Consider the following 27204-nt stretch of genomic DNA (forward strand, 5'->3'; position numbering starts at 1 on the left):
GGCTGGGGAGTTCGGGGGCTGCGTGGCCCCCCAGAAGCTCCAGAAATGCTGGAGAGACCCCTGAGCCGGGAGGCTGCTCTTCAGCCTCCCAGCCGGGGGTCTACTTGTGAGTAGCCGTGGTGCGGCAACTCACAAGCAAAAAAAACCCCACAAACGGGTTTAAGGGGAGGGTTACTTTGGCAGGTTAACCGCCTGGAGGCCACTGGGCTCGCCTGGTGGTTCCCATGATCAGGCGAAATCGGGCTAGGCGGTGCCCAGAGACCAACAGAGGATCGTCTGCGGAGAAGGTAAGGTTAACCCTCCTTCCCCGCAGTTAGCCCCAAAGCTCTTCTCCATGATCATGAGAAGAGCTTCTTTGTGTGGTAGTGGAATGACTCAGTTGGGGCCCACTTGGGGGGCGGGCGGCTGATGGAGGGTACATTGCCAAAGCCCCCTGAAACAGGAGCCATCCCTGGATTCTTTACATCTACAAAGCTTTAAGGAGCGAAAGACATTCTGCAGAAGCTTAGCGGCACTATTGTCTTTGTTAATTCATATGTTACAAGGCTAAGCCTTAGCCCTATTTCAAGGCTACGTCTTCTCAGGGTAAGTGGCTGGAAGGCAAGCAGATAGTTCAGCCGGTGCAGGTCCTGGCAAGCATTATCTTACAATACACTGCAGAACAAGATGCTCAGTTATGAGAAACCAGAGCAAAGGTAGAAAGTTTATAAGGTAAAAGGAGATCTCATTGGTTCTTCAGGTCACCTGATCTTTCCAAAGCTATAGCATACCCTCTGACCATCTGCAGTACTGATGCCAAATCAGAGTTCAGGCCAGCAGTTCACTTTGATTACAAACTACTTAGTGGCACAGGTGCCTGGGCCCAAATAGAGTCTCTGGTTCTAGATTCCCTGGCTCTAAGCAAACTATAAATAGATAAAACAGTTCCAAAATAATTCCTCCATATTAAGAACACAAGAACAGCCCTGCTGGATCAGGCCCAAGGCCCATCTAGTACAGCATCCTGTTTCACACAGTGGCCCACCAGATGCCTCTGGGGAGCCCACAGGCAAGAGATGAAGGCATACCCTCTCTCCTGCTGTTGCTCCCCTATAACTGGTATTCAGAGTCATCCTGCCTCTGGGCCTGGTCTATAGCCATCAAGATCAGAAGCCACTGATAGACCTGTCCTCCAAGAATTTGTCCAAGCCCCTTTTAAAGTCATCCAAACTGGTGGCCATCAACATATCTGGTGGCAGAGAATTCCATAGGCTAAATATTCATGGAACATTTATTGTTACTTATCAGTCAGGGCCCTGTCAGAATGGGTCCTTTCTCTGTGTGGCAGCCAGTGGTCCCTCTAATTTTTTTCATCTCTATGTGGAATGAGTTTGGTTCTGGGCGGCAGTATCAAGGCACTGTGTGCGCATGTGCATTCAGAGTGGGGCCTTCCTAATTCAACCTGAGTGGGATCTAAAACTAACTGAGTGGACATCAGAAAACCTTGAGTGCGCACACGTGTGCACGCCTTAGAGGGAACAATGGTGGCAGCCACAGGGTTTTTTCCCCCCAGTTAAGTGCCAACTAAAAATTGCAGCTTCCATATGCACAAAACATTTGTGAGAACCAGCAGGGGTGTAGCACAGTTGAAGTGAACCATGGGACAAGGGGTTGAAGATGGGCCCCTGGGCTCCTCTCCTTGTTCCCCTCCTCCCGCATGTCTTTGCCTCAGAGAACAGTAAGGACAGAGTGAAAAACAAAACATTCTCAACATGCCCTTTCTCTTGCTCCTGTGCAAATAATAGGACACCCCTCATGTACACAGGCACCTTTATACACACTTGTGCATGCAGATTCCCCTGGCCCAGAAACATTTTTAACATGCATGCCTATGGCAATCCCCTCATATAGTCACGTAGCACCAGCAATGCTCCTGTCTTTCTTATTCACGGCAGCAGGGGGAGAGTGAGCTGTTGCTCGACCTTTAGGGCCCCACACCTCCCTCAGAGCCCAGGGCATTGGCCCGCCCTCGTTCGGTTCAATTCTAGTTATGCACCTGAGAACCAGGCCACTGTATGTCTTATGAGGTAGCCTGCCGTCCTCTTTCCCTTTTCCTGATGCGTGGCATGGTAAATGCAAATACATTTGAGCTCTTTAGGAACAAATCCCACTCTGGCCTGCTTTATGGCTCTCTTACTGCGGGGTGGCAAATGAAGAACACGCTTTCCTGCTGCTCTGTGCAAGTTTTATACAGGGCACATAATAAAATGCACTCTGCAAGATGTACGGCAACTGTGAGCTCAAGTTAGAAAGTCAAACATAATACCAGGAATCTCCCTTCTTGTCAGAGCTATTGCAACTGATTCATGGAACAACATTCCAGAAGTGCTTTTTATCTTGAGAGTGCTGTACAAACACTCTAACTAATGAAATCAGCAGCGGGTGTTGTTAATATCTGTGTTTACAGCATTTATCACAGCATTAATATATTCCCCCAGATACGACGTGTCTGTTTTTGAAAAAGACATACAGCGCAGCCTGACTACAGCAGGTTTGTTCATTACTGGCAGCCACCTGAAACACGGTATGCTGCCACCATCAGTCACCTGTATCTCTGGCCATCAGTTCCTTTCAGAAACAGCATTGCAGCTATCAGAAAAGCCACGGCCATTACAATCAGTTATTGATTTCCTCACCAAAAAAACCCCCTTCGGAAGCATTGTCACATCAGCCAGGCCTTCCCCTCCTAGGAAATGCAAACTCCCAGAAGCTGATGTCAATGCTGTAACCAGAAGATGAGCTGTACCTCAAAACACAGTGTTGTTCTTTTTAAGGCTCGGGGGGCCAGTGGCGATCCCCATCATCCCTAAATGAGGTTCCCTGACTCATTGTTTATTGGGCTTGTGTGATGCTTTGGCTGAAGTGGAATACTCTGCACAGTTCCCCTGGTACCATGTGAAGACAACCATTCTCACCATGCAGTGCTGAGCTTTGTACAGCACCAGAGAGGCCCCTTTAAGGGAAGTGGGACCCTCTTGTTATCCGGCACCATCTTGGAAGATGTGCACAGTGATGGGAAGTGTAGCCCTTCTCAGTGCTTTTCTCCTAGAGCTTTTAAGAGAACCCTAAAAGAACCCTTAAAGGACCCTCCCAGCACTAAGAAAAGTGCAGAACTGTGAGCAGGTCAGCATGGTCAGAAATGTCTCCCACATTGAAGAGTGTTTGCCAAAGGGGCCCCCACTTGGAAAAAAGTGAAGAACACGGGCATAGCAGAATGCAAAACATTTATAAGCTGGATTCCAAACATCCCAATGTGTTCTGTCTATAAGTATACTTCATCAGGAGAACTTATTCAACGTATAAATTAAGAGATCAATAAACTGGTACAATTCAGTCTTCTCCTGCCTATTCTAGAGTGAATGCCCAGTTCACCAACTGTAAGTTCCATTCTGGTTAACTGCTCATAGGATAGCTGCTGTCTTCACATTTGTCTGCCCAGATGCTGAGAGAGAGAGAGAGAGAGACAGACACAGAGAGAGAGACAGAGAGAGCGAGCGCCTTTTCTATGGGCAGTAAATCTGAATAATTATGACTGAATTACCAGAAAGTGCAGCAAATAACAAAGGGTGGCTTTTCCCTTGCTTGTGAGCAATCTCAGGTTATTGAGTTGATCACCGTTGGAAAGAGATCACTAGGCAAGACAGACCTCTGGTCTAACCAGAGCATAAGTGATCATTATGCTCTTCTGGAAGCCCCCATATAGTTCAGCATCTATCCCTCTAGTGACCATTAACATTAAAGCATTACCTTCCAAGATCTAATCAAGTACAATTAAATATCAGTGAAACTAGATGCACATTATATTGATCAGAATCTGACAACAAAAGCAAACTAATCAGAACTCCTTCCACCTTCTTTCTCCAGAAAAATTGAGCAAACAGAACCATTGTTCAATATTGGCCACTTTCGGACAGAGAGTGAACCCGCAAGCTGATGAACCTGAGGTTAATTCGTGAACCTGGGAATCATCCCACAGATGACCTTCCAACCCAGATTGGGCAATCTGCAATTTAAGGGCATAGGAGCCCCTTTCTCTTCCTGGTCTGCCGAGGCCACATCCCAGTAAGCTCCGTAGCACTCGTGTCGCCAGACTGCAGGTAAGGTGTCAGCACACCAGCAGGGTGGCAGCCATTGGCCACGATCTTCAAGGGGGCATGCCCGGAGGGATCGTGCCTTTTCAGCATGGAACACCCACCAATGGCAGGGAAAGGGCATTTAAACCCCTTTCCTCACAACACTTGCACCACTGCCCTCGCAAGAGCCCCACAGCCAAACAATCTTGCACAAGCACAATTACTGGTAGTGGGGGATGGAGAGGGTCACAATTTTTTTTTAATTACTCTGGGAAGGGATCATGATGACTTCCTAGGAGATAATATGTATATGAGGGCAAGCGAAGGATCCTGGGGTCTGGTCCACTGTGACAAAGGATGCTATGGGACTCATAGACCTGGGCCAAGCAGTCTAGGAAGCCCCAATACACCCCTGCCCCCGTGTTAGCCTGCCAGCCGGAGATTAGCCCTCTCATGAGAGGGCCAGTCCACTAGGGAAGACCAGAGGCTCCATGAGCTTCAGACTGTGGCCTTATGAGTAAGGCAATCCAACTATAGGGGCCCTTGCTGATGTGGGCCCCCCAGTATCTCTGTTAAAAATAGAACTCATACTCTTTGCCTTCCCCAATACACTCAACCTGTACAGACTCCCAAGGAGTCTGGGCTGCTTCATGTGTCCGTCCGTTTCCCTGTGGCTTCAGTCTGGCAAGATCGGTGATGGCTCCTAGTACACATTCAAAATTCCTGCACTGGAACTGGTGTTGCAGTGTATGCAGATTGGCCACCGTGGGGAATTGCAGGTGAAGGAAGCCCCTATTTCAGTTATCCCTGGCAAGCAGTGCTGGACGTCACACCTGCTGTCCACTAGTCGCCATGACCTGGAAAGGTGTTGGTGTGGTAAACTTCCCAGGGGCTTGTATGGCTCTAGCAATGGGGCTTGGCGGTGACAGTCCTCCAGGCAACATGTGTGTCTCTGTGGCATGCCACTTTCATGAGAGAGAAGTCCTTGGGAGAAGGGGCATCGTCTCACATCATCATCATCATCATCATCATCATCATCATTATTATTATTATTATTAATTATTATATTTCTATACTGCCCTTCCATAAATGGCTCAGGGCGGTTTACACAGAGAAATAACAAATAAATAAGATGGATCTCTGTCCCCAAAGGGCTCACAATTTAAAAAGAAACGTAAGATAGATACCAGCAACAGTCACTGGAGGTACTGTGCTGGGGGTGGATAGGGCCAGTTACTCTACCCCTGCTCAATAAAGAGAATCACCATGTTAAAAGGTGCCTCTTTGCCAAGTTAGCAGGGCGATCCAGCCTGGTGTACCCCAAGATGGTTCTGCTCATGAGTAATGCCAGAGATTGCATGCTTGCACCCAAGGGAAGGGGCTGGGCCTACTAACTTGTACAAAAAATAGAGCAGAGCCACTCAAGAATTCCAGGGGCTGCCTTTCAATCCAGGCCCTGGGTATCACTCCCCTGGCATGTGTTATCTTTGTTGGGAAATAACGGGGTTGCCTGGTTTATGCTGCCACTGGGACTCCATGTGCTGTGCAAATACTTCTCCATCACTTGATTTGTGGAGACCTCTCCACAAAGTACCTATCTTGTCATTCCATTTCTTTTTTCTGTAGATTGCCAGAGGGGACAACATGAGACACTATGGAAAGCTGGCATCCCCAATGTGGCTTTTTCCTTTGACATGCTTTGACCTTGGGACGGGGCAACACGGTGTCCCTGTTGCCGGGCAATGATTGGAAGAGTGCAGAGACAGAGAGGGGATGGGGAAAGTGCTCAGAGAGGCAGCCAGTGAGAAGCACGGCAGGCATAGAGCTGGAGCATTTCTGGGTTGGTCTGAGCTGCCCTCTCTATGTCTTTGGCAGCAGCCACAGAACAAAATCCAGGTTATGGCGGCGGCAGGATTCAGATGACTCAGTGCCACCTTCAAATCTCAGATTGGAGCAGCAAAACTCACAACAAACTGAAGGTTCTGTTTATGGTTCCGGTTCAAAAACCTTGGGTCGCTTTTGTGACAAAACCATGGTTCCATGCATTTGGATGACCACAAAATGGAACCTCTGGCTTGTTCGCCTCCAGTTTAGTGTTTCATGTGAAAGTGGCCATTTAAAAACTAGGCGAGGAAAATTCCCATAATTAAAAAGGGAAGTATGCTTCCTTTAGAGATATTTGGGTCAGAGAAATGTGTGGCAAGCCCATGACAGACTGCAAAAGATAAAGCAAAGATGCATCCTTTTAATTTGTTTGTAACTTTCCCACAATACTTCACTTTAGGAACATAGGAAGCTGCCATATACCAAGTCAGAGCATTGGTCTATCTAGTTCAGCATTGCCTTCACAGACTGGCAGTGGCTTCTCCAGGGTTGCAGGCAGGAATCTCTCTCAGCCCTATCTTGGAGAAGCCAGGGAGGGAACGTGGAACCTAGATACTCTTCCCAGAGCCATCCTGAGGGAATATCTTGCAGTGCTCACACATCAAGTCTCCCATTCAAATGCAACCAGGGCAGACCCTGCTTAGTTAAGGGGACAAGTCATGCTTGCTACCACAAGACCAGCTCTCCTCTCCACTTTGATGTATCAGGGTAACCTTGACCCCAATATGGGAGGTTCGTTCCTGGGCGGATGGAGATGAGAGGCCTTATAATCAAAGCTTTATTCTGCCCTTAAGTAGCAGAGGTGCTGCCTTGGCTAATGCTCGAGGCAGGACACAAGACCATTACAGAAGGCAACACATTTATAGTCAAAAGTATTTTTCAAAATGCAGCTGCATAGCAATCTCATCATCATGACTGGCCAAGGTTAGGGAATGTGTGCAGACTGCAGACTGTTCATTCCAGCCTTATCTTTCAGCACTAGCGGGTTACCTTGACTTTAAGGAAAGGGAAAAGTACCAGTAAACAGTCTCAAGAACTTTTGCTCTTCTTGCAAAGCCTTGAGCTTAGTTAAACATAATGGCATTGCTTATGTCAAGCCGTGCACTTCTATATCTAATTTGCCATACATCAGTCCCCCCTTTCTGTTGTTCCAATCTGAACCTTCAGATCTCTTTGGAGCAACCCATGTCTCCCTCTCCTCTAAGGTGAACCAATATCCCACATATATCAGACTTCGAGATCATACAAAACAGCATCATACGAAACATCCTCTGGGTAGCTGTCCCCAAGCTTATATATCAATTCATCAAATCCCATACTACCCAGAGTACTATCCTGACCCTGAAAAACTACAGTTTGTCCATCCATATATATCATGGCTAGCATCTCTTCATCCACCATTCATTCTTATTCTATGTCCAGTCCTCATGGGGCAAGTGGGTAGGGACTGCAAACCCTCCTTAGTATATTCAGGGGTCAAAGGTAAAAGATGTGGATGGATTACCAAGGGAGCCTGGAAAGCAGGGACCTCCCTCAACCGAGCTGCATGCTTGGCAATTGAATCAGCAAAGGCATTCCCTCACGCTATAGGGTCTTGCCCACCCTAACGTCCCTTGCAATGCATAACTGCCACGGCTGTGAGCTGAACTGCCTGTAGCAACTGAGCAATCTGGGTTCCATATTTAACAGGCTGGCCAGATCCCTGTTCAGTCCACAAGGCAGCACCCTATACCCCGCAGCCAATTCCAACGCTCTGGTAAGCGCTACCAGTTCTAAAGGGGTGAATCTTTCAAGTCACTGCAAGCAGAATAGTTCAAATCTAGGATCTCTGTGCATACATGGCTCTCAAAAGGTTCCATATCCTCTAACGGTAGATAGGTAGCAGGGTACACAATTAACAAAACAACAGGCAAAAAGGATAATGCCCAAATTTAAGAGACTCAGGACTAGGGAGCGTACCCATCTCAGATCAGGCAACCAGCTGGTAAGCCATCCAGGATCCCAATTTGTTTGGACCCCTGTGTTCTGAAACACCTGCAAGGCATTTCCTAAAATCCCTGGGAAATTTGCAGGAATTTCTGCGTTCAACCCAGTTCAATCACCCCCAGACCGGATAGGATTGCCCTCCAGGCTTTGTGAAACCCTGTGTAAGCTATCAAATTGATGTTTCTTTTTGCTCGATGCAGAAAGCTCCCTAGATTCAATACCTTGGAGGCATTCAAAAGCTGATGTACCTCTACCCTAGGGACCAAACAGGATGGGGCACAGCGACCCTTCCACCCAGAAGGTAGTGCTTTGTATGCCGCTCGGCCACAAAGCCAATACATCCTTGGTTCATTCAGGATAAGGGTCAGAAAGCCGCCTGATCCATATCCCTGTCCTCTCAGCCTCTTCTCCCCAAGATTGAGGGATGTTTTACACTGGTCATTCAGGCTAAAGCTCCCTGAGTTACCTGCCATACCCCCCGTACCAAACACTGGTCAGGGAGCGATCCCTATGGTAGGCACAGGTGATGCCGAGCCATACATATCGAAAGGGGGTACCCCAGGTGTACATGTCATTCCTGCATGTTTCATTTCCAGTAGCTGTCTTGTTCACCAGGATCATGCAAGATCCCCACTCGGTCATGTACATGTATATTATTGTCTCATATTCCCTGGGACTTGTTCTCCCAGCCTCCCTCCGTGAAATCAAACAACATACCGAAGTATCGGCAGGTTCTCCATCATGCAAAGAAGGATACTTCCCACATTCAGCTGTGCCCCTTGACACTCCTCCTGAGGGGGCCCATAAACATCCTTTGCAGGGACGAACTCCCTATTCACAATGTCAATGGGAACAATATTGTGTCCACCAGGTGAGAACTTTTGCTCTTCTTGCAAAGCCTTGAGCTTAGTTAAACATAATGGCGTTGCTTATGTCAAGCCGTGCACTTCTATATCTAATTTGCCATACATCAACTTTGCAAATAAATTTCCCACAATGATTAAGAAACCTTTCACACAATGTTTCACTCTGCCTGACTTCCATACAGTGGGCAAGATAGGAAGAAGAAATCCCTTCTTTTCCAAATGGCCACATTCTTGGCTTTGTTAAGAGCGTTTGCTCTCCCAATATGCCCATTTAACTATGACCTATCTGATTGCCATGAAAAAAGTTTTATTGTATATTTTTCTCATCTAATGACCGATTTAGCAACTTTCTGTGCTTAGTGGAGGCCTGCAATCTCGTGAAGATCCCAAGCCATCTGGAATGATCCTCATAAATAAACCAATTCCATACCTGTTAGGCTAAATGTTTCATTTAGTTTTGGACCTCCTGGAACGTCTTCTTCTCTCCTGCCTCTATCAGTGACCAAATTGCCTGGGTCTGGACTGTTGGTTTGAGATGTCTTCTCTTCATTGACTGGAACACAAAAAGCAGTCTGGTTTATGACTGTGCTGAGATGGTGTGTTGGCCTGGCAAACTGAGGAGAACAACAGCTGGTGGCTGAACAGACTGGGCCAAGGGTTTACAACTATAATGCAGGATGGCATTGAAAGGAAGGGCAAGCTGGCTTCCATTGCTGCTGTGGGATCTGAAACAAATGGAGGGGAAAAAGAGGAGGGAGGAAAAAACACTGAAGATGCTAACAAGGTGAAGGGGCATAATTACTAACAGAAAAATTACAATGGATGCTGTTTAATTGTCAAATTTCAGCACTTATATTTAGCTTTCAAAACTATGATGTGCAATGACTCTTTAGTTACGATGTTATAGCTACTAATAATTAAAAAGTAAAAATCTCGTTATAACTTTAGAAGCTAAAATTCAACTGTATCGGCATTTGGCATTAGGATGCGAAAAAGTGCAAGCAAATGGAACTCATTAGAAATAAAAGACAGATCCGCAGATGGCATATGTTATAGAGAGTGGTTATAAAACAGCTATAGAGACACAGTGACTTTACATCAGAGGAGGAACTGGCTGAAGGAATATTTAACACATAGCAAAATTGAAAGTGGATCAGGGCATGAAAAAATGAGCTTAGGCCTGATGTTCAAGGTCAGGGAAATGAGGCAAAGGTAGTAAATAGGAGATGATATTCCAGTTCTATAAATGTGCTTATTGTAGTACAATATATATGACAAGTAACAGCACCCACAGATTTGGAACAATAATCCTTCCATTTTGGAGACAGAGACCTCAGTCAGTTGCCCAGACTGAGAGGTTAAAAGAATGCTATGTTGACCATCAGCTGCTTTTATTTTGCAGGACATCCTTACTGGTCTTCTCCCAGCCTGGTTTCTTGGTTCATTGGGAACCACATATAAACCTGTTCTTGCCAAATCAAATCACAGCTCTAAACAGCCTGGAAGTAACCATGACCAGCACTGCCATTCTCAGGGGAGCTTTGAACATTCTGCAGAAGTTCCAATGCAGGAAACGTTGCACTTCTTTTTCCATTTCTGGTCTAACTCACAGAGGCCAGTCACCTGTAAGAAGAAGTAAGGTACCCAAAGCAGGGGCAGGCTATTACACCATAGCATATCAGAAATTAAAACCTAGCCATTGCCACACTCACTTGTAAGGTAACAGTCCAGGCTGATTGACACATTATCGAAAGCAATTATGGCTTTTGATCCAACTTTCCAAGATGAGAAAATCTGAAGCCAAAACCTGCAAAGAATAAAGGAGAAGTTATTCAATGTTCTTGAGGTTTAATTTTTTTAAAAAGAGATATCTAGGGGGCAAAAAGTATTTTGAAATGGCCCTCTTTAATAGTCTTTAGCATTTTCAGCCTTGAAATGCTGCTTTCCAAGTCATTTTTAGGGCTTCGTTTTTTTCACCACATGATCCCAGCCATTCAGGGATCATGTAGTGAATATAGCCAATCTGTCACTAAGGAGAAATAAAGCCCTCCTATTGCTGTCACTCAGAATGGGGAGGAAAATAAATGCATTTCATCATTTGGAAAGGAAATAAATTTGCATTCATTTGGAATCCAAGCTTTGCAAATAATTCAGATCCATAGTGACTTTGTTTCTAATAATCCTTTCAAAAAGCATGAAAATTCATTAGGTGTCTAGCTGATGCTGGGAGGTCATAAAGGCTACAAAAAGACCTTGGATCAGGCAAGGATTAGGCAAGGAACCATCACTACAAATCTATGAAATTTTTGCAAAGGTGTTTAAAAACAGTGCCAACAAATTTAATATAGGTGAACGATTATTATCTACAGAAAGATCATGACATTCCTTCTGTTATGCATAGACTATGTGCAATCTTTATACCGGTAATAAGCCCAAGTACTAAAGTTGTAATAATATGCAAGAACAGGTTTTCATAGCATGAAGCAGATCTAGCATTTCTGATGTCATTGAACAATAAATGTCAATTAGAATGTTATCTAATTTAATCACCTTTATAAAGGAGAGTCACTTCAGAATGGAAATACATGCCCAATATGACTGCATAGTTTTTCTTGCCAATTTCCAAGCCAATTTGGCACAGCAGAGAGCTTCAAAGAACCCAAACATTGCTTAAGGATTTGGTGGTACTTGCTGTAGCTTATTCTAAGCTGTGTATCATCCGTGCTTTTTCTTTTCTGCACTGCCTGAACCCATCCATCTTCCCTGTCATTGCAAGAGTGATCCCCTTATGAGAAGTCACAAACACCTTAGGTTAAGGAGGGGAAGAACAGAAGCATAACGGGGCTACTAAATGATAAATGGAGGCAGAGCTAAGAAAAGCTGGCCATACAAATTGCCTCGGAAATGTGATGGGTTAATACCTGCCCTCTGTTATATATTTGCAACTCCCATCAAACTGATGGACTAGCCTCATTAATTCCAGCTGAGCGGTTGAGATGTAGCAGATTGCACAATTTGTTCTTCTTGTATTTAGCAGATTTCTTATGTGGTCAATTAGACGCAGGGAGGTGGAGGGGTGGGGGTGGGGAGAGACACCTAGCTCCATTTTGCCAAGACAGAAATAAGGGATTCCTTTTCTATTCCTGCCACCTAATGGCACAGCGGGGAAGCAACTTGCCAAGGGAGCAAGAGGCTGTCAGTTTGAATCTCCGCTGGTATGTTTCCCAGACTATGGAAAACACCTATATCAGGAAGTAGTGATATCAGGAAGAAAGGCATCATCTCATACTGCATGGGAGGAGGCAATGGTAAACCCCTCCTGTATTCTACCAAGAAAACCACATGGCTCTGTGGGCTCCAGGAGTCAACACTGACTCGATGGCACAATCTTTCCTTTTTCTTTTTTCTATTCCGACTTTTGACTGAAAGAATTAAAAAAAAAAAAAAAACACAACTACCCTAATTTGGACTGTAGGAAGGGGACTGTCAAGTATAAATTTGTCACACTGATTTCTCAATGGACTCCACATTTATCCTGAATGTGGCTTTAATTTCATTTCCTTTTTCTCCAAAAAGAATCAGAGTTTCATACCAAATGGTTTCCAAGCTAGAGATGGAGAAGAACTCTTGTCTTACCAAAATTCTCAAAGAAACACATGGCTTTGGACCCCTTCTGCTACTGGATTTTATAAACTATGAATACGTCTGCAGATTCTATGCATTCTGTACATTTGTGGAAAAATAAGTAAGTACATAGTTTAGAACACATCACATCACTGTGTGGGTAGGAAGAACATGAATGTACTTGGGAAAACATGTATTTGTAGCAGAAGAGAGCAGAATGGAAATCAAAGGAAAATGTGTAAATACAGAAACAGAGATTTGCCCATCTAGAACTAAGCATACCTGCAAAACATAGGCCAGAATCCAAACCAGACACATGGGTGCTCCACTTCTATGGGGGGAGGTGGCTTTTAAGCTTTTCCTTGCAATGTACCGCTCCCACCCAGCCCAAGTCCTACCAGGGTTGAGGGATCCTCCATGAGGGCTATTGGAAGGAATCTGCCCGCCTTCTCATGCATGAGTATGAGTCTATTTTTTTTGCTGTCCATAAAGTCACGATGGATTTAAAAACACAGACTTTCACATTCCACTGGAGCAAGTTCATTAGTCAGTGAACATGTTGATAACTAGCTTCAGTAGTCTTCACTTAATGGACTGATTTATGACATATTTAATTAAAACTGATTAAAGAGTTGTTTATCATGAACAGAGGGGGAAAGCAGCACAATTTTACACCTTATTCGGCTCCCACATTTTGTAGAGTAAACATGATGCCGCAGAGCATTCTTAACCATTTCTTTAACCAGTGGCAGCTCTGCCATGAGGCAAACTGAGGCAATCACCTTAGGTGCACCTTTGGGGAGCCCTCCTCAAAGCAAAATGCTGTAAGTATACAGGAGGTACCATTGCCAAGCAAAAAAGTAGCCTCCTTCCAAAGCCTGGCAAAGGAGGGATGATGCTCACTGAAGAGCAGCCTTGACTTGCTCAATCCCAGCAGAGCAAGATTCCTGTTTTTCATTCTGGCAGTGCTCATCTACCTTTATGAGCTGCATGGAAGGCAGACATTTGTTCTACAAGTGTAACCCCCCAGCATGGAGATACAGCTTTGGGGAAATCTGTAGATGTTGAATTACTGCCTGCAAGATAACTCTTAAAAGTAGGGCCTGACAGGGGGAAAAGGGCAAGTCTATCCCTAGGTTGCATGGTGCGGGCCGGGGGCTCAAAGTTCTTCAGACTGTGCAATATTCCCCTTCACATGGGTCTATTGATGACTAGCATGAGCTTATCTCTTGATAGGTCCACCCCAAAGCCAGAAAACAGGACAGTCCAGAAAAGTGCACACATTTCTTCATTCAAGTTGAATAAGGCATTATTAAGGTTTAACACGAGCTATATATAACTGGTCCCAACAGGACTGTAGAACCATACCCACCTGCTATGGCAAGGGTTTCCAACCTTTTAAAAACATGTTTGCCCCTTCTATCCCAAAGCTTCCGCTCAGGACCAGGCAGGTACCCCATATAAGCAGCCAAGAATTTTGGCCCCCAGAAGCAAATCTTGCCAAAGTTGGTGGGAAATAAGCTAAGTGAATCTGACCTGGAATCTGGCAGAAAAAACCCCCATGCCTACTCAACTTAGCCCCTCCAGCTTTTTTGGACTACAACTCCCATAATCCCCAGCCACAGTGGCCAATAGCCAGGGATTATGGGAATTGTAGGCCAACATCTGTAGGTGGAAGTTGAGCAGCTTCCTTCCTCCTCCTGCCCTCTGGAGCCTCAAGGACAGGGCTTCACAGCATATCCCTAACCTGACTCTGCCTCCTCCTTTCCACAAGACTAGTTGGCTGAGTGTTGAGGCTCAGCCCACCTCCGTTGAGTCTGACTGACAGGCTCAGCAACAGGGCCAATTCCGAGGCTGAGTGTCAGTCAGCATTTCCCTCACTGCCAAGTCAGGCTGAGGGAAGGGCAGGCGGAGCCTGAGCGCACAGCCAGTGTCAGGAGAAAAGAGGAAAGCTGCCTGACACTCCTCTCCCTCCCCTCTGGGAGGGAAAGCCAACGGCATAGCACTCGAGGCACAAATGACCAGGCTCAAACTATCGTACTTCAGACACATTATGCAAAGACCCAGCTCCCTTGGGAACTCTATAATGCTGGGGAAAGCTGAAGGAAAGAGAAGAAGAGGACAACCAGCAGCAAGGTGGATGGACTCGATTACAACAGCAATGAAAGCACCATTGAGAGCCCTTAAAGGCCAAGTTGAAGACAGATCATCCTGGAGAGAATCTATCTATGTGGTCACTAAGAGTCCACATCAACTTGACAGCACTCAGTCAATCAATCAAAAGCATACTAGTGAGTCCGGGAGTGGGAGGGTTCTCTGTACTCCATATACCCCCAATGAGGCTTCAAAGTACCCCCATGAGTTCAAGTACCCCTGGTTGAAAACCCCTGTTCTAGGGGAAGAGAGAAGTGGCAAAGTATTAGGAACACAGGAAGCTGTCTTCTACTGAGTCAGACCACTGATCCATCTAGCTTGGTATTGTCTACACCAGGGATTCTCAACCTTGGGTCCCTAGATGTTATTGGACTTCAACTCCCATAATCCCCAGCCAAAGGCCACTGTAGCTAGGAATTATGGGAGTTGAAGTCCAATAACATCTGGGGACCCAACATTGAGAATCCCTGGTCTACACAGATTGACAGCGGCTTTTCCAAGGTTGCAGACTAGAGTCTCTCTCAGCCCTGTCTTGGAGTTGCCAGAGAGGGAACATGGAACCCTCTGCATGCAAGCATACAGATGCTCTTCCTATGCTGAGGCTGCAGGGATCCCCCAATGATTAGCTGCCAAGCTAGTGGCCAGGGAAGGTTTGGAAGCTGTGGCTCTGAGTGGGACAGTTTCAGGAAGTACAAAGAGATGAGGCAGAAGTGGCAGACCTGCAAAGCATACATGGCTATGGGGGTTATGGAGGTCTTTGATGATGAGCTGTTCAGTACAATATTGATTGACATACATGAGTAGATGCAAGGGCTTTAACTCTGGACAACATAAAGCCTGCGAGCAGTATAAACTCCTCTTCTTGCTATCCCTAGTGCTCCACTGACCTTGCTCTGACTTTTTTTTTTAAATCAAAGTGGCTCCTAGAACAGGAGAGGAGTGTCCCAAAGACCCAGAATCAGGCTCAGACTGGCCCACAGGGCAACAGGGCATATTCCCGGTGCGCCCCACCGCAATCGGCAGCAGTGAATACTCCCACCCTTCAGTACCCATTCTGCTCAAAACCTGGTGCCCTCCCAGGGCCCCCAGTCCAGCCCTGCCCAGAATTAGCATCGCATTCTGCGATCAGTTGTGTAATGTTGGGGTCTGCTTTTCTTTCGAAGCAGACAGGAAACATCTTACCTGGCGTAAAAAGAGAATTTTTCAGTCTCTCCTTTTGAACTACCTTCTAAACAACTGTGGAACTGGGGAAAGCTTAATATTTAAGCTTGAAATTGGCCTTGGATGAGATCTGGCACTGGCAGCAGTTTAAATACTTGAGAGTAAAGAATAAAGAGAACCAGTTAGTGGTTCCATGCTGCTTGTTCAGCATCAAATCACAATTTCTCCCAAGGATCGGGGAGTCTTATCAGGGGTGCTTTCTGTTCCACCTGGTGTTTAAAGTGGTCTCCATGCATGAGCTTTATTACAGATTTTTTAACTTCCTTGATTCTTAGGTTGCTTTAGATCAATAGTTGTATGCCTAAAAGCAGAACAAAATCTTGCAGAGCTTGAACTGTGGTCATGGTTCTGAATCCAAACTACTGGATTTAAAGATTAACATAAATCTGGATTTCAAAATGTGCATTGTATTAAAAATTTAACACACCAAGGGGTTCTGGGTATTTCAATAATAAATTGAAATACTCATAAAATAGACAAATTAAAAACAATTTAAACTCACAGTGCTTTCAATCATGCAGGCATCAGCACAAACCAAAGATACTACTCCCCACCACTGTAAGTACTGAGGGGAAAAAAGGTAAATGTAACATATGCCATTCTTGTACATCACACTTTATAAGGGATGAGAGGGCTGGTCCCTGCTCAAAAGGTTATCTATATTATTAATTCTCCTGGGTGTGCCTTAGAATGTGCGTCCCGGCGCCCAGCTGATTGGCTGGGCGGCAGAGGCACCTGATTGGCTGAGGCGCACCCAGGAGGCAAGTGGCAGGCCACCATGGAGTTGGGGGAGGAGGAGGGAGGACAAGAGAGAGGAGGGAGGGAGGGAAAGAGAGTGGGGCAGGAGGGAGGGGAGAGCAGCCAGCCCCAAAGAGCGCACAGATGCTCTGTGCAGGTTGGCTAGTAATCTTATAATGTAGATCAGGGGCATAGCAAGGTTACTTGCTACGGGACAGGCTGCTGAGTGTGTTACCCCTCATTGGCCACATCCCTTCCCTATTTCAGCGAGCGGATACATGGGAAGGGTACGTGGCCAGCGGGGATAATGCATCTAGCCTTGATGGTGGAATGGGGAGGAGCCCAGCAGGGGAAGGGATATGGGGGAGAGAGGGTGCCCTGGGGGAGAAGGGGCACCTTCGCAGCCACGCCCCGTTGCCTTCTCAACAGTCCCATATTATACCGGAAATCTCGTATCTGAGGCAAAAATCTCTTGTCCTGAATGGGATGCTGTTTTCCCCATATTATTGACAGAGCCTGGGGCTCTCCCTCATCCCTCAATGCATTTGCATTGAGACCTTTGAAGTCTGGGTGAGGTCTAGATTATAATGTAAAAGAAACAACAACAAAGTTCACAAAAGAAACTCCAGTTGCTGTGCAAACTTGCAGGAGCAATTGCCTGGTTTTATTTACATTTTGCCAGTTGCTAATTGTTTATTTGTCAAAGGTAAATAGACCGACAGACTCCTGCTAACCGACCCACCACTTCTGGCAGATAAAAAAGTCTTTCAGTGAGGTTTTCAGTGGGGAAGGTGCGAGGATGTAGTGTGTGTGTATGTGTGTGAGTAAACCTGGGGGATTCTCTTAATTTCTCACCTGACACTTGCTCTAGGTCTATGTGGGATGGTCTGTGTGAACAGAACAAGAAGCTTTGTGAAATCATAGGGCTTCTTTTGTTGTTGTTTTTACAAATGGATTGCTACTCAGGCTTCTAGGATGACTCCACCCACAGATGACCCTGCCCCCAAGACAACCCCCCCCCCGCCACACACAGACGTCCCGTATTCAGGCAATGGAATATCCCTACCCTGGGGGATGTGGTGCCTTGGTAGCCACTGGACCCCCCACGACCCAGGGACATTTGTCCCCCTGCTCCATTATCCCTATGTGCTCTGTTGTCTCCCTTATGTACAGGTAGAGCTCAACATAAGGGAGACAACAGAGGAAGGGAAGGAAAGTGGAGGCAAGGGTGAAAGGGTAAAAAATGTCATCAATTACATGTACATGTGGGCTTAGTTACAGTAGGGTGTGAGGAGAACTAGGGGATTGTGCTTATGAGAACAGCTCTCCTAAATTAGTACCACATCGCACTTTATAAAGGATGAGAGGTCTGGCCCCTGCTTGAAAGGTTATAATCTTACAATGTAGATCGGGGTGCAGCAAGGTTACTGGTAGCCCTGGGACAGGCTGCTGAGTGAGCTATCCCTCACTGACCACGGAGCGATTCTCACGATCAACAAAAATCGGGCTAGGAGAGCCTAGCCAATTTTTGTTGGTCGTAAGAACCACCGGTCTCACAGCCGAGCCCGGTGGTTCTTGAGCGGGTAACCCGCTCGAGAACCCCTGCTAAAAAGCAGGTTTGTGGAGCGAGCGCTCCAGCAAACCTGCTTTTTCAGGCTCATGAGTAGCCGCAGCACAGCTTTGCGCCACACCTACTCATGAGTAGATCCCCAGCTGGGAGGCGAAAATCTGCCTCCCGGCTCCGGGGGTCTCCCCAATATGCCCTGCGCGCTCACGCAGGGCATACTGGGATTTACGGGGGCCGTGTGGCCCCCGCTCCCCCACCCCCCACCAGCTCCATCATGGAGCCGGCCATCGTGTGGGCGGCCAATCCAGCCGCCCAGGGCTCCCTGCCCGTTCATCTGCGGGGAGAGCGGGCTTAGCCTGCTCTCCCCGCAGTTTTTACAAAAGCGGGTCTCACGGATCGTGAGACCCGCCTCCACATCTCTTACCTGTGTCAGAAAGCTGATACAGGGGAAAGAGCTGTGGCCGGCATGGGATAATGCATCCAGGAGGACCATGATTTGAGTCTGCACTAATTGGAAAGGATGCAATGGTCTCATTTCATTTTGGGATTTGGCCTGGCTTAGGGACAGAAACAGCCTTGGTGGCCCTGCTGAGAGTTGGGCTGGAAGGATGTCACCGTGTTGATCCTCCCAGGCCACTCATAAGCTTTTAATAGCATCAACCACAGTATTCTTCTGGTTTATCTGTCTGGGTTGGGCACTGGAGCCACTGCACTGCAGTGATCTTGTCCCTGTGTGGTGGAGAAGATTCCAGAAAGGGCTTCTGGGGGACGACTGCTCTAATCTATGGTATCTGTGTTATGGAATGTCACAGGGTTCTTTTTCTCTCTCCCATGCTATGTAACATCTCCATTACAATTCAGACTGCAACAAACCCATGAGTGGCTGATTTTAGTGCGGTTTCACATGTTAACTCATCAAGAGTGTCCGACAGGTGCATGTTGCAACTTCTGAAGTGACTACACCATTTATTTATTCCAACATGTGACCATTTCGCAGTGGGCATCCCCAAACATATCTACAATGCACACTGAGTAAACTTTCTGAAACCATGTTTGTAGCTTGAAACACAACGGCGTTATTTTTAATCTACATTATGTGAGTCTCATAGTCCTTTCTTCTCTCTTCCTCACAAGACTCAGCGCCTGCAGGTCTTCTGTATCCCTGGACTTGGGGTGAAATAGACTCTACAATATAAGGGAAGATAATGAGGCTATTCTCTCAAGCAGCAGGAACTGAGCAGCCTGGTTCCCTGCTGCTCGTGTGCAGCGAAGGGAGCCATGTGGAGCCCGCTGCTTAACCTGGGTTTCGGGTGCAAGAATGCCCTAAAACTAGGTTAAAAGTTCGTGTGTCACCGCAATGTGGCTCCGCACCACAGCTATTCGTGAGCAGCCTCTCAACTGGGAGGCTAAAACATTCCTCCCAGTGTCGGGGGGCTTCCCACAAGGCACCACAGCTTATAGAACGTCCGGGGGCTGGGAGGCCCCTGAACCCTGCCACCCCAACCGGCTCCATGACGGAACCTGTAATCGTCTGAGAGGCTAATCCGGCTGCCCAGGGAGTGCTCCCTGATGGTCTATGGAGATAGCGGGTCAAATCCACTCTCCTCGCAGACCCCGTTTTGGCTGTATACATTACTGTGTAGTGCAATACTCCTAACCACGCTTACTGGAAATTAAGCCCAATTGAGTTGAATGGGATTATTTCTGCTGGGGCAATTGGTCACCTGGGCACATATCCTGGATCAATTATTTAGCGTCCTGGTCCTCTGCACTGCCCAACATTGGTGAATACATTGATAATTAATGCTTTCAAAACCTGGAAGAGAGCACTGGATTCCTTTGGAAAGCATAAAATGCTTATCAAAAGGCTGTGGGTCTGAATCAAGATCTATTTTTCTGTGGCTCCAGATTTTTGTGGCTCCAGATTTTTTAAGTGCATGAACGCTTTTGAAACTTCTCTAGCAGTTTTGAAGCAGTTTGACATGTGGCATGGAGGCTGTAGTTTGAGGGAAAGCAAGTCTGAGGCACCCTGGGGCTCAGTGGAACCAGCACTACAAGTCCCTGTGTTCACAAGGGGTTTTTAGATCTGGCAAGGGACAGTGGACAAAACTAAGTGCATGCATGAATTTTATTTGGAATTGTTACTTTCAGTTTATACCTAGTAGTTTATTTGTTCTTAGCTGTGGGCAGGCGAGGAACTTTTCTCCAGGGTATAGAGATGCATTGTTGTTTTGTATTTACTCCCTTTCAGCACCTTTCCTTTAATAATAACACTTTAGGCCCCAAGCTTAGGATATCAACTGAGCAATTTAATGCTGGCTTGCAGGTACATCAGTCGGGCTCATGCAGCTCTCCTCAAGCCACAGTTCAAGAATGGATTCATAATCATTACAATCAAAAATCCATTAAAGTCTAGGATGGTTATCACAAGGAAAACATGAGAGTCACTCACATGCACTCAGAGTGAGATAATCAAGAGTGAGCCAGAGACCTACGGAGATAAACAGAGAGCATGCACACAGCGTTTTCCAACTTTTAAATGGCATTTCCCTGAATGACAAGTTCTATTGCTATCTTGTGTGATTATTCTCAACCTGGCACCAGCCTGAAGTGCCTCCTCTTGTACAGCAAAGTTTATGAGCTCCAACTCTGTCTCTAGCTGGCTTGAATTTTCTGTTTGCTACTTAAGCAGAAATGCACACACAAATGAGAAATGACACCTGCATACCATGCTGGAGTGAAAATAGTGATGTCGAAGTTAAGTTCTGATACAGATGTAGGCTTTTTATTCAGAAATAAAACACAGCAGGCCTTTAAGATCCAAAGAGAATGCAATTTGGTTTGAGTCAAAATGATGTGTGTGTGAAGTTCATGCATGTGCATGCAGTTCACAAAAAATGTCATGCTTATTTTGAAATATGTACTCCCCTCCAAACACACACACTTTGGCTATAGAATTGGAAGAGGGCAGTGCAACAAGATAACAGGGATTGTCCATTCAGAGTGAGGGCAGGAAGCATTATCCTCATAATGATTTGGCTTTGTTACTTTATCATTTAGCCTAATTCAACTGGTTACATGATGATGTGATGTAATTAGGTGCTTACGTGATCCCTGACTTGCCTCAGGAAGAGCCCAAGTGTTTCTGTTTTTAAAATGGTTTTGAAGCTGCAGAGCTGGAAATTAGGTGAGGCACATGGTGTCCAGGGACAGGGCTTTCTTGGTGGTGCAGCCTAACAGATATATTTGCTTGGCTCTTAGTCTGATGAACTTTAGGTGTCAAGCCAAATCCTTTTTATTTACTTTTAATGATTAGTTAGTTGTTGTTTTCCTAAAGCTGTTTAGGATTAATTTTCATTGTTTCTGTTTTACTGTTTTATATTTTATGGATTTGAATTTTTAGTGATGATTGAAGTGTTGATTTTTTCCAGTTTTTTGAAAGTATATTTGAAAGTTACCTTGAATTTTTTTAAAGTTATAGGATACAGTAGAAAAGTTTCAAATAGGTCTCTGAAGCTCTTCTCACAAACAGTGAGAAAAGTTTCCTTGAGGTCTGCAGGGAGAGTGGGTTTGCCAGCCCCTCCCCACAGATGATCCCTTACCCTGTGCTGGGCGGGCAGATTGTCCACCCAGACGAGCAGCGGCTCTCCTGCGGGCTGCTTGAGCCTCACTGCGGCTCACCTGGCAGCTCCGGGGGTCGGATGCCTGTCCCCCAAAGCCCCAGTAACGTACCGCATGAGTGGTACATTCCGGGATCCCCCGCTCCCCACCCAATTATGTCCGTCATGGCTGCCTGCAGACACACAATCCATAAAATGAGGTTAATAGTGTGATTGCTCCATTAACCTTGTTTAAGGGGTTAAGGGCTCCCTTAGCCTTGTTTTGCTCGCTCGTGAGAATAGCTTCTCTGTCTTCTTCCATCTCCCCTACTTGTCTCTGACAATCTCACCTTCCCTCGCAAATGTGGAACTATCTATATTCTCAGGAAGATTTCTTTTCAACCTGTTTCTCATCTTCAACTTTCCATTGCTTGTCTCAGCTTCAGAGAGATTTCCAAGGCTAATCACTGCAGTCAAAACCCCAGATCCAAGAATGAACAAAGTTTCCAGCACTTGAGAATTGTTGCACATTGTTATTTCATCTTCCTGCTCCTCCTCTTTCTCCTCTACCCCCAAAGACCAAGCAGAATTACCTTTCTAATACAACAAAGCCCAAACACCCAGAAATCATATATATCGAACCTTGCAACTACACCATTGCAATTATCTTAGAAACTCCTGTGATAAAAATAATGCAGGAGTTTGCAACAGACTGGCCATATGGGGATTTTGTGGTTCAGAACCATGTCTCACTTTTATAGACTTTATTTAATTCCATCCAAAGGAAATGATTCCATTTGAATTCCATTTGCCTTAAGGGTAATGAGTGGCGATATGCCCCAGCTCCTACTAGTTTCATGCTACGCTAGGCTATTAATGGAAAGCATTAAACAATGACATTTATTTCTCCTCACTTCTGAGCAAAATGTGGGGTCAGATGAAAAGCTGCTGCTGCACTAATGCTCACGAGGAACAGAAGTAACTGAGTATTAGTGATGTGTCTGCCTGTGATGGAATTAATTCCAACTGGGCCCCTGGCACTGATGTGGCAAACAAACCCATTAAAAGAAAGGAATTCTGCACATTCCCTTCTTTCTTCTTACAAGAAGGCTGTTGGTATTAATGCTGTAGATTCAGGTTTTGCTCCAAGCAAATCTGCACTGAAACTGTCCTTCCATGCACTGCTTCATCTGGTATATTTTTTATAACAGGTGAAGCAGTGCATGGAAGGACAGTTTCAGTGCAGATTTGCTTGGAGCAAAACCTGAATCTACAGCATCCGTTTGGCCCAGCGGCTCTTGTTAACAGCCAGGCGGGCCTGCGCAGTCGAGAGAGATCGGCGCAAGCCTGTGACGTCAAAATAAAATAAACGGAGGAAATTTTAAAAATGGAGGTTTGGCATGGTAGAAAGCCCCCAAAAGTAGGTTTCGGAGGCCTCATGGGTGGGGGATGCTCGTGGCGGTCTGGGTGCCAAAATTACCTAGGCGCACCCCTGCCTTGTTGATATTTTCAGTCCAAACCCTAAAAGACCTAATATTTGAGCTTTTCTAAACTGGATCACCCAAATTAAAGTGTAATATGATCAACTTTAGCATGGGCAAATTGTTGACTTTGTTTCAGAGCAAGTTCTCAAATGTGACTGTGTAGCCACATATAATTCAGGCTTAAAAATAATTAATCTGAAACCTGACACTTGTAAAAGGGCAATGTGTGATTAAAATACTGCAAACCTGCTGATTTTAAACAAGTAAAATGATATAAACCTGACATGCCTATATTGCATGTATTAGATCACACTTGTATCTGTGATTTAAACTAGAGTGGGAGGTTTACAGTTCCCTGGTTCCAGATACACACTCCCCACTTCCCTGGGTGGTGAGTTTCAGGGCAATGCTGAAGGGTTTCATTTGCTTTGGATGAGAGTACTGGAGGCTTATTATACTTATGAAATACTTATTTGTATACAAATATACAAGAATTGCCTATTGAAAACAAGGCAGCTCCTCAAGGCAGTTGATGATCCTTCATCAGATTTTTATGAAACTGTTATTTCCTAATTTGCTACAGACCGTAGCCTACAGTACCTATTTGCCCTCCAAAGGAGAAGTGCATGGGATGACAATTTTGGAGGGTAATTAGCCATTTAGGTTGGGGACGGCAGGAAAACAGCACATAATTAAAGGGCTAAAACCCCTCTGTTCCTGTACTGTGATCCTGATCCCTTGCAGCTACTATTTTAAAAGGAAAAAAACGAACTAGATGATGGTATCACATCTAGTTTGACTATAATACTGGACTGGTTGTGATCACCCCTCTCTCTCGAACACACACACACACACACACACACACACACACACACAACCCTCTGGGCTGGTTCTGACGATAACCTCCTGGTCCATGCGGTTAAAATGAGGAAGCACCAAGCGTGCATTCATCGTGGCATCTTTCATGACACCGCAGGCATATCTCTTTATTGTGTGTGTATGGTGGTGGTGGTGTCATCCAAACTGGTTCTTTAAATTTAAAGTTAAATTCCCTAGAATACAGCTATGAGAATACAATGTCATACTTTCTGCGTATGTATATAGTTGAATATTTTACTTTTACCACTCCTGATAAATTGATTGCATTGGTTACTTTCACAACCCCAGAAATGCTTCAAATGACCAACGTTGAAACCGCCTCCCCAACAGATGATTTTACTCCTACTTACGTTCACCCAAGATCTCTCACACACAGTACTCATTACAGCAAGAAGACGAGAGTGCCCATCTGAGAAATGCATCCATGTGATTATTACTCTCAAAGATCCGTGGATGTGCATTTGGTGATACAAATAGTTAGAAGGAATCCAGGACAGAATGTTAATGTTACGACCCCAGAAACAAATACTACAAGTGTACGTATGGATGTAGTTCAAGAGGGAAATGTTACCTTGGCAACACATAAATAAATTATTGCTCCTAAACACTGTTAGCAAAATACTAAAGCTGTCTTCAAAGGAGAACATGGATAAATGGAAGATAGCTAAACGGAATGGAGCAACTAGGTTTTCCTATAGAGGGCACACACAGGGAGAGAGGAATGGCAAAATAAGAAAAATGTTGATATTTTTATCTTCTGTATTAATTATGCATCCAGTGTTGCTGTCCCTTTTGTATTAGCAGCTTTTGTGCTCTTTCAGGAGTCGCAAGATAAAAGACACTTTCTGCATAATATCCCAGGAGACGAGGTAACCCTTATAATGAAATCCATTATTCCTAGGGATTGAATTGCAGAAAGAGCTAAAGCTTGGATCCTCACAAAGGGATCAGTAAATGTATTTTTTTTCTCTATAGGCTTATCTAGAAAGTGGCTTCCCATATTTCCAGATCAGTGCCAGAGGGTATGATCCAAGAATGTAGGAGAGAAACTGTTATGCTGCTAGCCACCATTTCTTTGTTAAGCAAATTGCTGGTTAATAGTCCAGAATGGTCAGTTGATGTCCTGTTAATAGGAGCTAATTGTTAGGAGATGGTTTCTGATAGCTGCATTGATCTGCATGCTTGAATAATGCACCTATTTTGAATAATACACCTATCAGAGTTTGGAGAAGATGATTACCACCACCATCAACACCATAAACGCCATCCCACAGCTGAGATGGGGGTGCAGATATGTCTAAAAATAATCTGCAGTTTTGCAGAGAGACTTAGAGTGAAACCACTTGTTACTGAAATCATTTAATTGGTCCTAGTGTGCGCTCCCCCCCGCCAACTGAAACTTTATTCTGAGGGCAAATAGCATACGTGGGGGTTGCCCTTGAATTCTGTTTCAACATACAGAATGTGATCGATTGATTGTCTGCTTGGGATGGGAATTCTCAGAAGCATATTAAATCAGTCATTCAGTGTCTGAACTGGCTGCCCATAATGCTCCAGATCAAATTCAAGTAACCACTTTTGACCTATAACATCATGGACTCAACATATCCCAAAGGACTGACTCTTGTCTTATGTTCGATTATACTGGTCCCTAATAGTTACTGAAAGAACCTTATTGAGTTTATTACACATTAATCGGACATCAAGTTCAAGTAGAGAATCTGCCTTTGTGCCAATTTTCATTCCTTGAGAATTCTTCTCTATTCCAGATACCAATGAGTTGTGAAAATGAAAATGAAGCATAACATTTCCTACCTGTCTGATACATCAGTGAGAGGCCTGACCATCTTCTGCCAGACCCCCAATCCTTTTCTGTGATCAAAGTGCCAGAGCTTCCTGCTCTGTTCCTTCCCAGTCTTGTTCTCAACAAGGACCAGGGAAACATCTCCGAGCAAGATGCCGTGGACGAGCCATGACATTCGAAGCTACAAGAAAAGGATTTGTACAAAGGAAATTAAAACAGAGCACAAATAAAGGGTACCATCAAAAATATTTTCTCTTTCTTCATCCATTCTCTCAATTAGGTTGAAATTCTCCTAGTCACCATTCTCTTTTCAGGGCAAGGATGCACTGCAATGCTATACATTGGGAGAAGGAAACATGTGATCCAAAGGAGACATGTGGCTTGCCAAGATTCCCATACCCCAGAAAAGACTTTACTAATTCTTTCTTCAAACAACTGGTCTACAATTAGTTGCCACGCCCACACATCCCAATTTTGGGTTTCACCCGGATTTTTAAACATCTCACTCAGATTCCAGCTTTCGGGGTGGTTGTTGTTTTGTTTTTTGTTTTAAGCTAAGCACTAGCCCCTGTAGAAGCAGAGGTATGGAGCAAAATGTGCAGTCACTATTCTGCTCAAAAATTATTTTCAAGCCAATTTACATAATAAGCAAATTAGGCACCCCAATTTGGAAAGCCAGAATATGGCAACCCTATCTACAATTGAGTTTCCACCAACCAGCATAATAAGGATCTTTGGGTTGAAGACGAAGACATTTGTAGCCTATAGATGTTTGAGAAAGGACCACAGTTTAGTGGTAGAGCTTGTATTTTGCAGGCAGAAGTCCAAAATAGCCCAAGGCCTATCTAGGGGTGGGGGTTGAAAGACACTTCTGGGAAGCCCACAGGCAAAAGCTGAGCATGCCCTCTGCAACTGGTATTTAGAGGCATGTTGCCTCTGAGACAGGAGGTGGCCTACAGCCCTCAGACTAGTAGCCATCAATAGACTTGTTTTCCATAAATTTATCTAAGCCCTTCATAAAGCCATCCAGGCTCGTGACTGTCACCACATCTTGTGGCAGAGAATTCCATAGGTTAATTATGCATTGTGTGAAAAATTACTTCACTTTGTTGGTCCTAAATGCCATGGGATGAGCTCTGGTTCTAGTGTTATGTGAGAGGGAGAAAGATTTCCTTCTCTCCACTTTCTCCACACCATGCATGATTTTATAGATTGTGCATGATTTTATATGATTTTATGTCTCCCCTTGGTTGGCTTTTTTCTAAACTAAAAATCCCCAGGTGTTG

The 27204-nt window shown here is 45.2% G+C and overlaps 1 protein-coding gene across 2 annotated transcripts in view; it reads right to left on the reverse strand.

Annotated features, from left to right (window-relative positions):
• The window catches only part of LOC128349761 (ALK tyrosine kinase receptor-like), a 134090-nt gene extending 107997 nt beyond the window's left edge, over window positions 1-26093 (reverse strand). For both annotated transcript variants that reach the window (XR_008318981.1, XM_053306674.1), the window contains exons 1-3: window positions 25930-26093; window positions 10561-10655; window positions 9279-9401 (exon numbers count right to left, since the gene is read on the reverse strand). Coding sequence is in view for 1 of the 2 variants with exons in the window: in XM_053306674.1 (XP_053162649.1) it covers window positions 9279-9401; window positions 10561-10655; window positions 25930-26093 (382 nt within the window). In the remaining variant the exon portion in view is untranslated. The remainder of the gene's footprint in view (window positions 1-9278; window positions 9402-10560; window positions 10656-25929) is intronic.
• Window positions 26094-27204: the final 1111 nt, after the last annotated feature.

Source organism: Hemicordylus capensis, chromosome 1, assembly GCF_027244095.1.
Source record: "Hemicordylus capensis ecotype Gifberg chromosome 1, rHemCap1.1.pri, whole genome shotgun sequence".
Lineage (NCBI taxonomy): Eukaryota > Metazoa > Chordata > Lepidosauria > Squamata > Cordylidae > Hemicordylus > Hemicordylus capensis.